A 17,708-nucleotide genomic window follows, 5' to 3' on the forward strand; every position below is an offset into this window, starting at 1 on the left:
AGCTTGAGAATCGTCCAAGAGGGTCGCCCCGATCAGGAGAGCCTGAACCTGGGCTTTGGGTGCGTCGGGTGACGGGGTAACGGCTGCCGGGGCGGATGGTGTATGTGGTGCCATAACTTCTCTGAGAAATGGTGTGGAGCTCGCCTAGGCTGCTGAAAAGTCTGGGGGAGACAGGCAGAGACAGAGAGGGTTTCAGAAATGTTAACAGAGGAGATGGCGGTGAACAAAGTGAAAATAAAGGAGAAAAAAGGAGACCTAGATTTGGGTTATATGTGTAAACCGCTGTAAGTTCTTTTAAAGTAAAGTTAGTGTAGGCTAGAGCTTTATGACTGTTAGACAGACCAAGCCATGTCTCACATCACAGCAACATCAAATCAGCAAGCTGCACTCATTGGTTATGAGTTTCTGAAATTATTTACAGCTTTAGATAAAAATCTTTTTACAACTCAATTATGAGACGCGGGACTTACATCACTATTTCAAGCAATACTTTAACTATATACATGGCAGCAAGATGCCATTATTTTCACAGACACCCAACCTACACTCAACACACCTGATGATTAGTGAAATTCTGTTTCCTCTAATGAATTTAACCAAAATCTACTTCCTGTTAAGACATACTGTATTCTTCCCTGAAGTGATTACTGTAACGGACAAACAGCCAGAAGCTTAGCATTAGATTAGAATTACAGTATCAAACAGATTTTGTGTTTTACATTGAATCTGCATAGCACTAACCTGAAGGCACTACTTTAAAATACGACAAATACAGTACAAACATGCACACACACACAAACACACACACACATATATTTACCTACATTTAGACACAGTAGGCAGATCTATAGTAAGAGTAGAATTTGGTTTTGCGATGCACATTCCAATTTGCCTTTTTCTGACAAAGACTTATCGGAGTCAGAGGTGACATTTATCATGTCTTTAGACTTCTGTTAAAGGCCATGTGGAGGTACACAAAACAGCATCTTTTTCCAAATTTCATTTAGTCAAAAGAATACTAATTTACATCTGAAGTGCAGCCAACACCTGATTTAATGCAGTCTACCATTTAGGGAATCTCAGTGACCAACAAACCCAATGTTACCATCTGCAGAATTAAGAGGAATTGCAATAAATTGGCAATAATTCTTAAGCAGTAGGAAACTGCAACAGCAGTCACTCAAGGTACAGTAAATGATGGTTTCATCTACCTTTTTAAGTCTGACCCTCTTTTGAAAAATAATAGAAAACAGTTTAAAAAAGCTATTACTACACTACTGCTCTAATGGAGGAAAGGTGGTCAGAAAGGAGAAGACAGATGTATTAGAGATCAAGGCTAACATGAGAGTTTTATCTAGCTTGGTGCAAGGAGGAAGAAGCGAAAATAGAGGCCTAAATATGGTAAGAGTTAGTATGATGGTGTCTGTTTTATTCATGCATGTTAGTGAGTGTCTTATGTACAAGTGTGGCACAGGTTTTCCCTCTACTGCATGTGTTTGGAAACTTTGATATGGGTGAGATTTGTACTAAAGAGTGTAATGGAACAAAGCTAGCTTGGCAGCGCACAGGCTAGAGAAAGACTACAGGGAGCCGACGGATATGAGATGAGCTCCATGCACACTTACACAGTCGTCCTGCCCTCCTGGGCGCACAGTCAGTTCTAGACCAATCAGATCAGAGCAGCAGGGCGGAGCATGCAAGGTGAGCAGAGAGAGAGCAATGGGAGAGAATGTTAGCATCACTCAATGAGACGCAGCCTGCCAACCAGACTTATAGTCTGCCTCAGCCTAACTCTGCTGTCTGTGACATGCCTTGTGTATGCATGTGTATGCACAGGTGTGTGTATGTGACTGTATGAGCGTGGCTGTGAGTATATATTTTCACACTTTTATTTATGTGCGTGTGCGTGTGATGGTGTAACTGATGTATAAGCATGAGAAAGACAGCAGAGTAGGCTTCAGGACTGGACGGTCTGACCAGTAGGCTACATGAGAGAGAAATGAGCACACTATTCACATATCAAACACTGCACAAACAAAGAAAAACAAATAAACAAACAAACAAACAAAAAGGTGGGCACATGTCCCTTGACATTTGTGGTTGCTTTTGTACTTATTATGAAATGATGTGGACTAAATTATTCTCGTTACAAGTTGTAGATATTAATTCACATTTGTATGTGCTGCACTGCATATAGGGGTTGTGTGTTTTCTGATCAAGATATACAACGTTTTAGCGTGGTCCAATAAGCAAGACAGTCAGGGACCATGGCCATCCTCAACACAATCACTGAAAAACAAAACAAAGTTATGCAAATTACGAAAACAGAGGAGAACAGAAAACCAAAGAGCAAAACTGAAATAAAATGAGTACCACAGGTTTCTAAACCATCCAGAGCTATGATACATAGCATGTGAATGAGGTGGATACAAGAAAGACAAAATACAGCAGCATGTGTGGTTTTTGAAGGGGTTCAAATGAGGCACACAGTGGATGGTCTAAGTGATGGAGTAACATTACAATTAAGGGTGCTGGGATGGCTATGCGGTATGTGAAATGCTCCAGCAGGTGAAGAGAGAGAGAGAGAGAGAAATAATGGTGTGCATGATCATCTTTGTCACAGCCGAGGGTAGTCAACTGTGAGGATGGAGGCGGTGGGGATGACTTTGATTGCATAATCTCAGGAAAGGACGAGCCCAATCAGAAGTGAGTGTAACATGTTGTTTTTGATATCATGATCACCTTTTCCATCCTAGGACCATGGTGTTTTTGAGGCACGAATTGATGACTGATGGTTTAATTTGGCTCAGTGTCACATACTGACTTCATATCTCATTTGTGGTCAGCCAGGCAATGCATTGTCTAATAGTACAATACTGGTAAAATGATGTGGCTGCAAAACATGCTCAAATTTATGCTTTCAAAATTGTTTTCAATTGTTTTATTGGAGGTAAATCCTACATCCAAGAATTCCAGAAGCAACAAGAAGTAGCAGCAGACTTCTGTTGACACCAAACTACACTGTCACTCCCACATAGAGGACAACAGTTACAGTTTAAAAATTCTGCCAATTGCCACCACTACTCAGCACGAAAGGCCAATTACTAGCAGCCCTATGCTGATCAGTTCTAGAAAGATTTTCTATACTTTTCCCCGAGATAGCTATGTAACTAATTTAGTTGACACGTGGGTGGAAACCCCAATGTGAGAAGCCCTCTGACGTCAGTTGTGTGGAGTTGATCAGCTCCTCTTACTGATGTCAGGGATGAGGGGGAACGAGTCTATTCTAACATCTTCTCAATCTTAGATTGTCTCTTGTCTCATCTTTCAAGTCCATTTAATCAGCAGTGAAGTTACATGGAAGCACATTTTTCCACCCTTCTTACTCACATCAACAGAAATGAGGACGAGAGAATAAGAAAGAGAGAGGAGCTAGCTATAAAATCAACTGCATCTGAAGAGTCTAGACTGATAAATTTATGTTTATGAACAACTCTCCTGAACAGCACATTAAAAACAATAAGAGTCAATTTCATGGTTGACTAAAACTACAATGGACAACCGCCCCCCCAAAAAAGCCAGCATTTGTTCTTCGAACATCAGATTAACTTCCAACCTGCCGAGCCATAAAACACCTAAGGAAACATTGAAAGCCAAATCCTGTGTAGATCAAAATAGAAGATTCCACCATTTATTTGACAGTAACTCCATCTCAGGACTTTTGACAAGGTAAGGTCTGGTAGTCATGGCATTGACATGACTGTTAATGCCATGATATTAAGGGGATGGTTTTACAATGACACACCATTGTAGTTCAGTCATGTTCAAATACTTGAAAATACATCCTTAAATCTTTGAGGTTATCACTGATATTACTGCAGGATGGAGGAGTGTGATAAGAAGGAAACTACAGCTTCTGGTCTTATCAAATGTATATCAGTGATGACTGCAAAGAGCTGTGGATATAAGGCTGTATTATGCATCATTTGAACAAGGACTCTGGGAAAAGCTTAAGGAGAAGCTGGAAGGGGAGCAACTAGAAGGGTTGTAGGTCAGAACCCAACAGTGACAGTGTGTGTGAGATTTCAGGAAGTGCATGCTTCCAAGCCCCGTTACCTTGTTTGCACCAAGAGATAATAGACTACACACACACACACACACACACACAAACTGTGTAACACTAACTTATTGACTACTACTGTCTACTGTATGTACCAAACAACTCAGATCACTTAACAGGAGGCCAATGAGTACAACTGTAACTATGGAAACAAGAAGACTACTGTATATCTCTAAAAGCAATCATTTTTCTTGAAATTACTGAAAATATTTTATCTTCTCTTGTTTTAATCAATTTTATTCTGAATTAATCAGGTGATGCAAACAAGGTAACAAATAATATTGAAAAAAAAATGAAATAACGAATAAAAGGGTTGTTCTCGTTTGATGGGATTAGTTGATAGGCTTGTTAGGAAAAATATATTTTAAAAAAAAAAGCTTAGGTTTACCCTAGGGACTATAACCTTATGGTTTACTCTCTTCTGTGTCCTCACACCTGCAGAAATATAAAGGACTTCATTGTACTTTCAGGTATGGTGTGAACCCCCCCACCCACAGATAATACAAAAAAAACAGCACTGTGCATCAGACGCTTCAGATAACCATGGTGTCACTGCGTGAGAGGCAGGTTTGTCTTCACTTCTTTATATGACTCATGGAAAGTTACAGCACATATTAACAATGTTGTTACACTAATAGTGTTAGGGAAGCTAATGCCAGCAATGCTGGTGACCTATAATCTCATTATAACTTACCATCACAGTGGATTGGCTTAAACATGGATTCATTAGCACATAAAATGTGAGTAAAACCACATCATACACAGAACTAAAACTTAAAGCTGCTGTTTTTGACTGTACGTATCCCTCTTTGCAGTGAAATACTATCAGATTTCATACTGAAATAGACTCCAAATCCTGGTCTATAAAACATGTTTGCTTTTAAATAATAAAAGCCTCTGTGTTTGCAATCTCTCTTCCAGTGGGCTTATTGCAAGAACCAAGAGGGATTATCCACTGTAGACATAAACACACAAGAATATTAGAAAATGTTAATGAACCAAATTAAACTCTCTGTCTGACAATCTGCAATTCAATTTTATTTTATTTATTCAATTTAAGATCCTTCTCTCTAAGGCTGGGCACTGAAATTGCTTTAGTTTGCTAACTGTGTCTTTGCCACCATATGAGTAAAATGTATAAATGAAACTTGAAATAATTGCTTTTAATGTTACCATTTGTTCAGTCCCTCAATGTTAATACAGTTTTGCATTACATTTTACTAGCTTTTCTCTTACCTGGCACCTGCCACTGGTGACTTCCTCCCAGGGTCAAGTGATGCTCCCATTGGTTCCTCTCCCAATGACCTAGTGTCTTTATTTAGCTGCTGTAGTCGTGAACTGAGTTCCCCCATAACAGATGGTTTTGCTCCCTCATCTGCACCCAGCCCAAGTCCCAGCCCACCAAGATTGCCCAAACTCCCAATACCTAGCCCCACCCCCGGCCCACGAGGCTCCACTGGGTCCCCCCACAGCTTGGACCTCCGCTGGAAGAGGTAGCGTGGCTTGGTGGGGGCTAGTCCAGTCACTGACGCTGAACCACCTGAGGGCAGCCCAACTCCTCCAGCTGCAGCAGCAGCCAGGGCAGCAGCCTGTTGTTGTGATAGCAGCTCGCTGTCAGAGCTCTGCTTCAGCAGAGGGTCCCTGAAGGTGACAGGGCCTTTACTGCCTCCTATCTGGGACTTGAGCCGGGGCTTGGGAGGCACTGGCGGCTTGTCGAGCACAAAGGTCTGCCCGTCGGCATAGGAGGTGTGCGTGGTGTGTGTGTCGGCAGGCTCGCCGCTTTCTGAGGACAGTGTGGACATGCTGGAAACTGTGGAGACGGTGCTGGTGGTCTCGAGGTGGTGGTCTCGCTCTCTCTCACTGGAGCTGCGGGTATCAGCCTCCTCCACGCCTGAGTCAGCCGCAGAGCCAGACTCACCTACCGGTGGGGGCTCCAGAGGGTCAGAGGGCTTCCCTGAGACGGCTGCTGCACTGGATGGAGGTGGGGGCTGAGGCTGGGTGGAGGTCACAGTTGGGGTTGTGGGAGTTTGGGGTGTTAATGTTGTAGGGGTAGTGATAGAGTGGGCAGGTTTAGTTGGGGACACTGGTGTCCCCTGTGCCTGAGCCAGCAGCCCATTAGCAAACTCATCCGGTGGTGGAACAACTCCAATTTTACGGAGCTCCTCTCTTGTTTCCTCATCACTGGAGGACAACATTGCAGGGGGCAGGGTCACTGTGTACGGATCCACATCCTCCTCTGAACTTCCCTGAGCCAGACTCTTGTCCTGGGCTGGACTGGCAGGACGCTGACTTTGAGGCTGGGCCTGGAGCTGGGCCTGGGCCTGGGGCTGGGAGACTGTGGGACTAGGGGATTTAGCCCGTGGACTTGGAGATTTGCTGGGCTCTGTGGATGTTGGGGCGAGTGTCTGTTCTAGTTCTGAACCCACGCCAACTGCCTGGCCATTACTGGTAGCATGGACCATGATTAGCCCTGCTGTCTTCTGCTGCGACGTATCCATAATACTGATCAACATACTTTTTTTATCCTCTAGTCTCTTCTCCTCCTTTCTCTCCTCTACTCTGGCCTCCATCTCCTGCCGGAATGATACAGGTGATGGTGATGTGGCCCACTGGGGTTTAGTGGGCTGGGGAACTAAAACAGATGCTGGGGGAACTCCATACCCTGCAGCCTTGGCGCCACTGGGCGAGAAAGGGGGAGGTGTGTGTGCCCCTTCCCCATGTGGAGACTCTTTGGTCTGAGGGTCAGTGAATATTACGCCCTGGCCTGCTCGCTCCTGTTTAGTCCTGGGCTCTGGGCTACTAGTTGGGGACTGAGAGGTCAGTGCCCTCTCTCTTGCGGCCAGCGCAAGAGCCAGTGGAGAGTTGGGGTCCAGGGGCTTTCCTGTGAGCGGATGGATAAAGGTGGTCCCACTAGGTGAAGGGCTCAGGGCCAAGGCCGGGGGAGGCAGCTGTCCCAGCTCTCGGGTGAGCATTCTTTCATCGATGGAGTGAGACTGAGTCAGAGAGGGGGCGTCAGAGCTGGTGGTGGACGCCCCTTCCATGGTCCCAACAGAAAGGAAGACAGTGGATTTCCTCCGTTCTTCTAGGCGACGCTCACGATCTTTCACCGCTCCAGCAATCGCAGCAGCGAAGGGACCCTTACCCTGAAACATCATCTCTCCCTGGGCACGCATACGCTCTCGCTCAGCCATCAGCTGCTGCTGGTAGTAGTCTGCACGGCTGGTGTGTGTGTGCCCATGAGTATGTGGGTGTCGTCCTGAGGGTGAGCTCTCTCTGGAGTGGGCAGCAGCTAAGGCCAAACTAGCTTTTTCTTGTGCATCTTCCACCTGCAGTAAGACAAAAACGACAAAAACAACCAAACATGTCAAAGTCAGAGGGTCTTTGACACTAAAGTAAAAAATATAACAATCACAAGACCATCCCCAACATGCAACCTACCTGTAGTTGTTTCACCAGAGGACTTTTCTTCCTCTGGGGTTTGGTGGGTGTGTACAGTCCAATGCTAAACTGACCTACATTAGCATAAGGGTTGTCAATAACCCGACCCTTCCTTTTGATTCGCTCAGGTGGTATAGCAGCAGAAGGACGGGGAATTTCTGTGGGCTCTACAGGTAGATGAGAAGAGTCCTGGAGGATGATCATGGAGCGGGCTTTCTTCTGTCTCTCAATGTGTGTGGCCTGCCGCTGAGCGGCCTCGTAAGGTAGGTCCAAGGAGGAGGGTTTGAAGCTGGAGCGTCCTCCAGGCTCATGGCCCTGACTTTGGGTCCTAGATGGGGGAGGAGGGGGACAGAAAGCTGGGGGAGGACCAGTGTCAAGGTAGTAGGGAGGAGGAGGAGGTGCCATTTGTGGCGGTGGAGGAATGGGATGGGGCTGTGAGTGGTCTCGAAGGCTGTCTGTCATAGAGGAACTGCGGGGAAATCTGTGCTCGCCTGCAAGGGCAGACAGCCGATCCTCCTCAGTGGCACCTGATGAGGGAGGGGAGGGCACAGATCATCTGGTGACGGGGAGTAAGCTCGTAAAAAAAGGGCCTTTTTATTCCAGCCTAGCAGGTCAATAGCTGCTTCATGAAAAATACACTGTAATGCATCCATCTGTAAATCTGTTAACTCACACAGTTAATAATGTATCAGGTGTCGCAAACCTAGCTATACAATATTTAAACAAAAACTAAGTAACTACGTATTTTTGGCTTATTTAACAATTAATTCAACATTCATTAAATGAGTGCACTTGAAAACAGGACAAGTGTTTAATAATACAGAGAGTATTAATAATGTATATCTTCTTTTGAAAGATGTTCTGTACTTGAACATCTGCTCTGCAAACCTGTTTCTGTGAATATCCAATATCTACATTTGCACATTCTGAACATGTAATGCCATGTACTGTAAGTGTGTATTTGTGACCATGTTAACTGTTTGTTAATCTGTCAAGTTTTGACAGGGGAAATTATTTCTGGTCAATAAGAACTTTAAATTGGTTTGATTAGGATGCAGCTTCATCCTCAGTATTTTCTATTTGTTGTAGTCTGCTGCTGTCTACATACATTTACAAAAAAGAATGATGCTTCCTTTTCCTTTTCCTGTCTCTACATGTCAATATATTACCTATAAGTATACTGTACATAAGATACACTATCATTCACCTGATTTGAATATGTACAGGATGGGTGATTGTTTTACCAAAAGACTTGGTCCTGGACATCCCCTTTGGTAGTGGTATGTGACCTCTCTCAATGCCTGGGTGAAGACCTCCATGTAGAGTCATCCCTTGTCTCTCAAACAGTGACTGTAGCACAACAAAACCAAGAATTTACAGTGTTATGGCGCACATTTTTAATGCCTTCACAGCTTCGCTAAAACTCCTAAAATCTGTATACAGAATAGAAGTAGCACAAAGCAGTGAATGCATGTATGTATGCAGGGTAGCGTAGTGCTGTGTAGCCCAGGTGTTTTTGAGTATGTTATCCGTCAGATTGAGTTTGTATGTTTGCCAGCATAGTGGCATATGCTGTCTGACAATGTACTGTGTGTAGGTGCACTCACACTGATCTCTGCTGGTGTTATTCTCCTGCTGGTAGGCCGTTGTTTGACAGTGGCTGCTCTGTAATCTGTCTCTGAAGGCTGAGAACGCAACATAGACTCCTGGGATGCCAACATCTCATCTAGTCTCTCTGTTGAGAAGGAAATGAGCCAGAACTAAATACTGAGACATAAGACCAAGGAAACACTGTGTCATCATTTCTGGTAATGCTAACACATTAGAGAATACAAACTTAAAAAGGCATCTTCGAAATGTAGCTATACACTATGATGTGAGGTCATGCTCTATGGTATTGTACAAAATCAATGCACTATTTCAATGTGTATTTTTTAATGACCGCTAGGGAGCGAGCACTAAGTGTTGAAAGGGTAGAGAGAGAGAAAAAAAAAGACAAAAAGTGGAGAAAGAGTCCATATATTTCAAGTGTTCTGCTCTGCTGTTCTAAATCAACACTGCTTAAAATGACACAGCAGTGATAAATCATCTTTATGACGTTCAGAGAGGTGTCAGTTTCTTGCCTCAGACTCACCTCCTCTTCTCCTCCGAGCAGAAGCTTGGTGGGAAAAAGATTGCGTCAGCAGAGGAGGGAAAATGACAAGAACAAGCCAACAGAAGTGACTACTCTAAAAGTTAGGAGACACACCAAGTTTTAATGACAAAGGGAAAGCAGAAATGTGACAGAAAAGCAGGAAGGGAGTGTGGCGTTTGCTTGCCAACTCTCTGGCACTCACCCAGTTCTTCCAGCTCAGCGGTCATGGACTTAGAGCGAAGTGTCAGGGTGGTGCTGGGAGCTCTTTTGGGTGGCGGGGGTGCTGTGGAGAAAAGGCATGGTGTTGAAGATGAAGTTGAGGGGGATGAAAATCCTTTGGCTTTGCGGCTCAGTGCCCTCCTGGCATCCCCAAGACGTCCAGTCCATCCCGTCTTCACTGCTTTGATCTGGTCAAATTCAGATGAACTGGATGCCTCGCACTTAGCCAGGACCTTGTTCAGGCTACGGTTGGAGCCCAACTTCTTCATGTTTTATTCTCTGTTGGTCTGATGGCTTGTGAATATGTCTTTCAGTTTTTTAGTCTTTGTGTTGCAAGTATTCCTCTCTGCTGAGGAGCCCAGAGGCAGTAAATGTATAGCTCAGTCCTCTCTGTAACATCCCTAGCTTCCTGAATCCTCCCATTACACACAGAACAACAGAATTTGTCTGCCACAAAAGGCAAAATTAATAAAATGAGTGGGGCAAGGAGAAGGAGAAAGTCGTCCATCTTACTTTTAATATGCTGCCTGTTTGGAATTTAGCAGGTGTACATCAGACACCAGCTTATATACACATGCCTGTTCTCCCACATATGGGACCACATGCAGACACACAGAGAAAACTCCCTGAGGGAGGACATAATGCCATGTGGGCTGACAGACGAAGAGATGACAGTAAATTGAAGAGCTAAGGAAAATGACGGGCTGCAGATTTTATACCCCAAAGCCCATGAGAGCCTCCCAATCCTACTATAAACACAAGGCAACCGGGCTGTTATCGTCTCACTCAGAGCGGTAAAACGCATCTACCAAATGTTAGCTCCAAATGCAAACTACAGACTTACAAGTTTCAATAAAAGGATTTAAATCAGGTTAAAAATACCCCAAAATGAGATTATGTATTTAACATGTTAAGTCAGCAGTAATAATGTAATGCCATGCAGCCAGACAGAGACCATAAAGCTACATATAGCAGCAGCCTTTCCGTGCTTTCTCAAACCCAAGTTTCCCAACACTATCCCACAACACAGCTAGATCAGCTCACTCTACCTGATATCGACCAGCTAACACTCAATGCACCACTGTAGAGCGATAGATCTCTAAATCCCACAGACGCCCTAGCGCCTTACTAGAGCCTAACCATCCTGCTGTCGTCAGCGGCTGCAGATCTAGTGTACATACGCCATCCTGGGTACAGTCCATATCAAACATCTTCATTTCCTCACCAGTCTGCACATTATGGTACAGTAGCAGGGAACAGAGGAGATGGAGGAGGATGGAAAAAGAGAGAGGACCAGAGACAGAGTCAGAGGGAGAGAGAGATGCTTTTGCTGTAATGTAATGCTTAATTCAAACATGCAGTGTAGTCACCATGGCAACGGTGGCAGTAGTGAGGCCTGCATGGTGCAGAGAATGTGTGTTTTGTATGTGTGTTTGCCTGCAAGTCTCTGTGTGTGAGTGTGTGAGTGTGCGAGTAAGCGCGCGTCTGAGTATTTGTGCAAAGGTGTGGCACAATATGCAGAGTAAGTCCCACCGGAGGAGCAGCGCAGCAGGAGAGGGTGTTCAAAACAGCTTAGGATATAAAAAAAAGACACTAAGGAGAAGTTTGAAACAAGAGAGAAGAATTCTGTTTTCCCTTAGCTCTAAAACACTAAACACACTCCATCTTGTCTACAGCTGTTTTCACTGTGTGTGTCTCAGCAGTTGAATCTGTCTGCCCATCTTTTCTTCGATTGACAATAAAGGAAGCTTACCAACCTTTGTCTTTTCAGCCTACCTCAAGCAAGACAATGTCTTGGGAACACAAAAGACCAAAATAAATTGATGCGAACCAGTATGGTAAAGCCACTCCAAATAAATGTAATTATGCCTCCGTAATTTTATATAGTTCCAACACATCTACCATGATAGTGTTCCACTGCACAAATGCCTTCATACACTGAAAGCAAGTTAAAAAATCTATTATGTTAAAGGACTAGATTTTGGGATATAAGCTTTTTTGGCGTAGAGTTAAATGATACCAATAATGTAGTTAAATATAAGGCTACAAACAGAGGCATGTTAGCTTAGCTTAGCATAAAGACTGCAAACAGGTGGGACACAGCTCAAAATCCGCCTACCAGAACCTGTTAAGCTCATTACACATTCTTGTTTGTTTTATCCACTCAAAAACTCTCCCTTTTACAGTGGCTTATGTTAGGGACTATTTCTTGGTCGGAACGTAACTGAGAGTGGAGACTAGAGCCAAGAAATAGTCTGGCACACAACCCCCCATTAAATGGCAAATTGTCATTTTTACAAGCAAACAAGACATAATGTTTTAATTAGTGCCCTTTAGTGGTGCTGATAGGTGGATATTGTTTGTTTCTGACAAAACCAGGCTAACTGTTTCCCTCTGTTTCCAGTCTTTGTGCTAAACTAAGCTAACCAGCTGCTGGCTGTAGTCTCATATTTAACGGACAGAAGTGAGAGAGGTATTGGCTTCTCTTCTATTGCTCTACCAGAAAGCAAATTAGCATATTTCACAAAATGTCAATCAATTATGACAACTAAGCGAACACAATCCACTAAGGAAGACCATGACAAAAAAGGTACTAAAGGTACCTTCAGTTAAGATGTTTTTTTGTAATTATATGTTCAATTGTGCATACTGGCATTACCCATATCAAGTAAACATACAAATTAAAATAGCTAGACAGCAGACAAGCATGGGGTGAGAGAGAGACAAACAGAAAGATAGATTAAGAGAGACAATAAGGCCGTGAGTAGCAGCATATTGCTTATACACTACTGCCCCAATGAAACTAGGTCATACTCATGTATATCTGTCTCTGTATCTCAAAAAACGCTCTACCACACACACATACCCACACATACACAACTGCAGTGTACACAGTCCTGAGGTCATAGTGCCAGTACTGTGTGGGAGCTGAGTAATGGCGAGCTGTGGTTGACATGGAAACCACAAGGATTTACAGCAGGGTGACGTGGTAGAAATCAGCTTGACAAAAGAAACACACATAAATTCCATCTGTACATAAAAGCAACATGTCTCCATTACATTACAGTACAGTTCATTATCAAATAATCAAGACATCCTATGAGAAATGGCACGTGCCATGCTAAAATCCCTATGAGCACACAATATACTTTAATTACGTCATTACTATATAATTTGTGGAACATGTTCTATTTAAATCATTCTTCATAGTAATGAATATGTTTAATATAGTTGAGCTGATCCGTACAAAAAGCACATGTGAAGCAGCATTTCACATGATTTCACAGTTCACATGTCTGTCTGTTTTTGTGACCTTTTACATGTGAAAATATGAATTTAACAACAACTCTTTATCTTAAAAGGGAAGGCGCAAAGGACCATATCCTCTGGTTTTTACCTTTCTTGCGAACGACTTCCTCAGACTCAGGTTTGCGTGTGACAGACACCACCTTCATCAGCAGCCTGTTGCCCCCTTGCCGAATCAAGGACACCACCTGCTTATGGCCCACCTTCACTACATTCACTCCATTTACCTAAGAGAAAGCACACACAAATCCACATTGAGACATTGTGAAAAGCCTCTGGGAGCGATGCCCTAAACCCAACAAAAAGGCGGCCATTTTGAATTTAATAGTCATTTTTGGTGTTTGACAGGTTCCGTACTTGAACAAACTCCTCCAACAGAATAAATCAGATTGACTTCAAATTTTGGCTGTCCATGTGCCAATATTCACTCAAAGGCATAGCACCACCTAATGGTAATAGGAAGTAACCCTTTAACCAAGCAGCCCCCGTGCCACGTTTGACCTAGATGAAAGACATTTTTGGGGCACACGTATCATGCCAGGACACACAAAAAAGCCTCTTGGAGCTATTCCCTAAACCCAACAGGAAGTTGGCCATTTTGGAATGAATGTTAATTTTTGGTGATGTTCCATACTTACTCTTAATCTGATTGACATAAATTCTTTGCTGTGCAATCTATAGGCATTGACGATGAAAAGTTGCGCTATCTGTGGGTTTTCTTCGAAGGGCGTATCCGTGGTGTGGGGTTAAAAATCAATGATATGCCATAAAATAGGAAGTTGTTGTAACTTCTGTATACATGTTCACATCTGCCCAGAACACATCTATATGCCAATATTCACTCATAGCCATAGCGCCACCTGCTGGCAACAAGTAAATGACTACTTTTAGGCTGTGTTGAACTACTCCTAGCTGGTTGGCCACATCCACTCAAAAACTGTCTCAGTCAACCCTTAAGACACTGATGATGTTATGTTTTGAAGCTTGTGAGTTTTTGTTTCATGGCATGTCCATGGTGTGGTGGCGAAGCTCCATGCTTTCGCATGAAACAGGAAGTCATTGTAACTTCACTGTACATGCTCTAATCTGTACCAAACTTTACAGGCTTAGCAACGGTCCCGTCCTGAATACATTTATATGCCAATATGCAGTTATAGTCAGAGTGCCACCTACTGGCAACAGGAAGTAAGTCCTGTGTTCTAATCATCATTTGATTCAAATTTTCATCAAGCAGTATCTCATTAATTAACAAAATTAGAAGCTTCACATATCTTCATATTAAAAGATTTCTAATTACCGTCTTTGCAGACGCAGCAAAAATGATGTATTGTATTCTGAAATGCACCATAGGATTATACAGAATCCTGCTGTTGCTATGTTTTCCTACTCTGTTCAAGACCATCACCACTGTGTTCAGTAATGAGATAGATACAGATAAGAAGAGGCAAGTGAAGAGCTGTCCTTCACCTCAATGAGAAAGTCTCCTGTCCTCAGACCAGCCCTCCAGGCCACTCCCTCCACATCCACAGACTCCAGGTACTGAAGGGCAGGGAACGCTGGGGTGGGGGTGAATTCCTCAATGGGCGTCTCGGCTGAAAAGAAACACACAGAGAAAACCAGAACAGTTAAGTTAAATCAATAGCTTGTTTTGACTCATTTTCTAGTAAATTTGATTGCCAATGACCACAACAAGATCACAAACAGAAAATATACATGCTGCAACGAATATTTGGAAAATGTTGTCTGCTGGTTTAAATCTGCCCTTGAGGGCCGTGATACTTCCCTTTCATCTTTCCTGAATTGATTTAATTAATACATTTGCACTGTATTTAGTTGTATTTGTTGACTAAAGACACCTGAGTTTATTAGGTGGGAATACTAGTAGCCCTTAGTGGATGGACTTCTGTTGCCTGCTGCACCTAAACAATATTATTAACACATATAGTTGCACACAATCACATGCTTACACTTAACTACTCAACTACATGTATGTCTCAACAAATAGAAACACAGAGTACACAAGCACACTTTGTAAAGTGAGTGATTTACCACAAACTCCATTTAATCTTGGAGCATATCCAGCTAAATCACTGACACATGAGAGATCTCAGAGGACCACTAAGTGAACTGCAGTGTGTGTGTGTGTTTGTGTGTGTGTTAAGGGTACTGGGGAGTAAAAAACAGAGTGAGTAAAAGAGAGCGGGGTGAGCCAGGATCCATGGTAGTGAGAGATGGAGCAGTAAAGCACACTTAGACTCCCGGCAAGGTGCCTGAGAGGGGTTGCCATGGTAACCAGCCTGAGCAGAGAGGCTGGCACGTGCATGAGTAAAATGACTTTGAGGTGATGGAGATGAGTAGAGAGTTGAATCCCGTAAAATGCGGGAAGGTATGAAAGCGATTGCATGAAAATATTTTGAGAGGATAATAGAGGGGATGGATATGAAGGGGGTGGAGGAGCAAAAACAAGGACAGACAGAGCAAAGATGAGAGAAACAAGAAAGAGGGGAGAGAGGAGTGTGTCTCTACTAACGCTGAACGCCATGTGTGGGGAACAGATGGGACAGCTAGCTGACAGCTCAGCCAAGGATGACGCCACCAAAGGGGCTACACATGCTCTCTCTCACACACACACACATACACACACACACACACACACACACACATACAGTGCATCTGAGTATACAAGCTCAGTGTTGACCAAAGCTGCTCGCGTTGTTGACTCACACAGTAACAATACAGACTGAGCTGCACTCAGTGACTCAGATCAACAAGCTACTTCTCACACTAAAACTCTCACACGCTGAAAACAGGTAAGTAGTGAATGTGTGAATGTTTTTGTAAAGGTGTGCGTATGTGTTTGTACTTCACCTTTTGCTCCCCGCAGGACAAAGCCAAACCCCTCATTTTCTTTCTTCTGTAAAACAGCATTCTTCTCCTCTATGATATAGTCACTGTGAACGAGGGAGCAGAGGGAGAGCATTTATGAATCCAACACCATCGTCACACACACAAAGAGAAGAGAGGGGCGAGGTGAGAGGGCAGGAGTGTAAAAAGGGTTGGTCGAGGGGGTATAGAAATGGGAGGAGATGAAGGCACACACACACACACACCCACCTGTACTGTATTTCCTTTCCTGTTAACCAATCAAGTTAAAAGCCAAGCAAGAAACCACAGCTCTGGATTTCAGGGGTTGTACTAGCATTTTGAGACACACGCACGCGCACGCACACACACACACACACACACACACACCCACCCATAGATAGAGAGACAAAGAACAAGAGTGAGAGTGCGAGAGAGTGAGCAAGCGAGATAGAGAGTCCTTGTGATTGAAGTATCTTTGGGATAAAAACTAAGAGCGAATCAATCTTCCTCCTGATCCTTCGGATGAGACTGCAGATGAGGAGGGTGTGGGGGGCTTCTGCTAAAGAAACTGACAGTGATGGCTCAGATGCAATATTATCCCCTTACTAATGACAGAGGGAATAGGAGGCAAATAGTAAGTGAGCAGTTCATCACTGCCTGATTTTCCTGAGTGTTGAGGGTGGAGGCTATTAGATGGTGTTAACCTGTGCTGCTCTTCACACACTTAAATGTATTTTTTTAAAGCATCTGCGTCCAAAGCCTGTGAGCCATAACCAAAGCAGAGTTAGTAAGGCACAAACGACAAAGATATTGCTTTATAACTCCTATCTTTCAGTCTTTTCACACCACACTTTGACCGGCGGGACTGCTGCCAATTTACAGCCTGAACACCCTGACAAAAAGCAAAGAGTTTGGTAGTATTTTGTGATTTTCAGCATTATCAGTCATCCTACCTCACAGCAAAGGCAGATGTAGAGAGCTAGTGTTCAGGTTGCAACTCAGTAGGTGGCTGCAGTCTCCATTAGCTTAGTTACACTCCACTCTCTCAGACTTACCAAGGGAACACAGACCTCCTGCTGCTGGAGCCAGGAGACCCGTAACAAACCTTTCTGCAGGAGGGAGGTCAAAGGTTCGGTTTCATAAAAAGCTATCCACTTTTGTGCCAATTATTATGCACAAAAAACCATCACTAAGATGTTTTGTTTCAGTCCAAACCCTTTTATCCACTATGCTTTCATCTCTGCTCTATGCCCCAAAATGACGCATTAATGCAATACGCTCACTATTCTTGTTCAGAATTTCTATCCGCCTACATAACAAAGTAAAGAAAAAACTCTGATGTAAGAAACACAATTTAAAATGGTAAATGTTTCCTCAAAATAAAACTGTCCTTCGACATTTATGATTCTAATATTCCTCAGATTGCAGTCTTTGACTGCATTTCAGAAATTGTACAACATAATTCAATTTAATTCTGTCATACCTGGGCCTTTTGCTTTGTCTAAACTAAACTATATTTGGTTAAAGGTACTACCTGCCATTCCAAAACAAAAATATATACAAACTAATGCCTAACATATATGGACTATCCCAGGCTAGTGTGACTGGGATAATCCTAATTCTACA

General features: G+C 43.4%; 1 protein-coding gene across 6 annotated transcripts in view; it reads right to left on the minus strand.

The window, feature by feature from the left end:
• shank3a (SH3 and multiple ankyrin repeat domains 3a) overlaps positions 1–17,708 on the minus strand; it is a 113,788-nt gene continuing 96,080 nt past the window's right edge. For 2 of the 6 annotated variants that reach the window (XM_046036419.1, XM_046036422.1), the window contains exons 13-23: positions 16,086–16,168; positions 14,685–14,809; positions 13,309–13,444; positions 9,895–9,975; positions 9,693–9,716; positions 9,166–9,293; positions 8,803–8,908; positions 7,559–8,085; positions 5,357–7,446; positions 1,626–1,660; positions 1–161 (exon numbers count right to left, since the gene is read on the minus strand). In XM_046036419.1, the coding sequence (XP_045892375.1) occupies positions 145–161; positions 1,626–1,660; positions 5,357–7,446; positions 7,559–8,085; positions 8,803–8,908; positions 9,166–9,293; positions 9,693–9,716; positions 9,895–9,975; positions 13,309–13,444; positions 14,685–14,809; positions 16,086–16,168 (3,352 nt within the window). In that variant the 3' untranslated portion in view covers positions 1–144. Of the gene's footprint in view, positions 162–1,625; positions 1,661–2,229; positions 2,290–4,508; positions 4,556–4,629; positions 5,076–5,356; positions 7,447–7,558; positions 8,086–8,802; positions 8,909–9,165; positions 9,294–9,692; positions 9,717–9,894; positions 9,976–13,308; positions 13,445–14,684; positions 14,810–16,085; positions 16,169–17,708 lie in introns of those variants that run through there. The other 4 variants (XR_006822688.1, XR_006822689.1, XM_046036420.1 and 1 more) reach the window with 4 other exon arrangements.

This window comes from Micropterus dolomieu, linkage group LG22, assembly GCF_021292245.1.
Source record: "Micropterus dolomieu isolate WLL.071019.BEF.003 ecotype Adirondacks linkage group LG22, ASM2129224v1, whole genome shotgun sequence".
Classification (NCBI taxonomy): Eukaryota; Metazoa; Chordata; class Actinopteri; order Centrarchiformes; family Centrarchidae; genus Micropterus; species Micropterus dolomieu.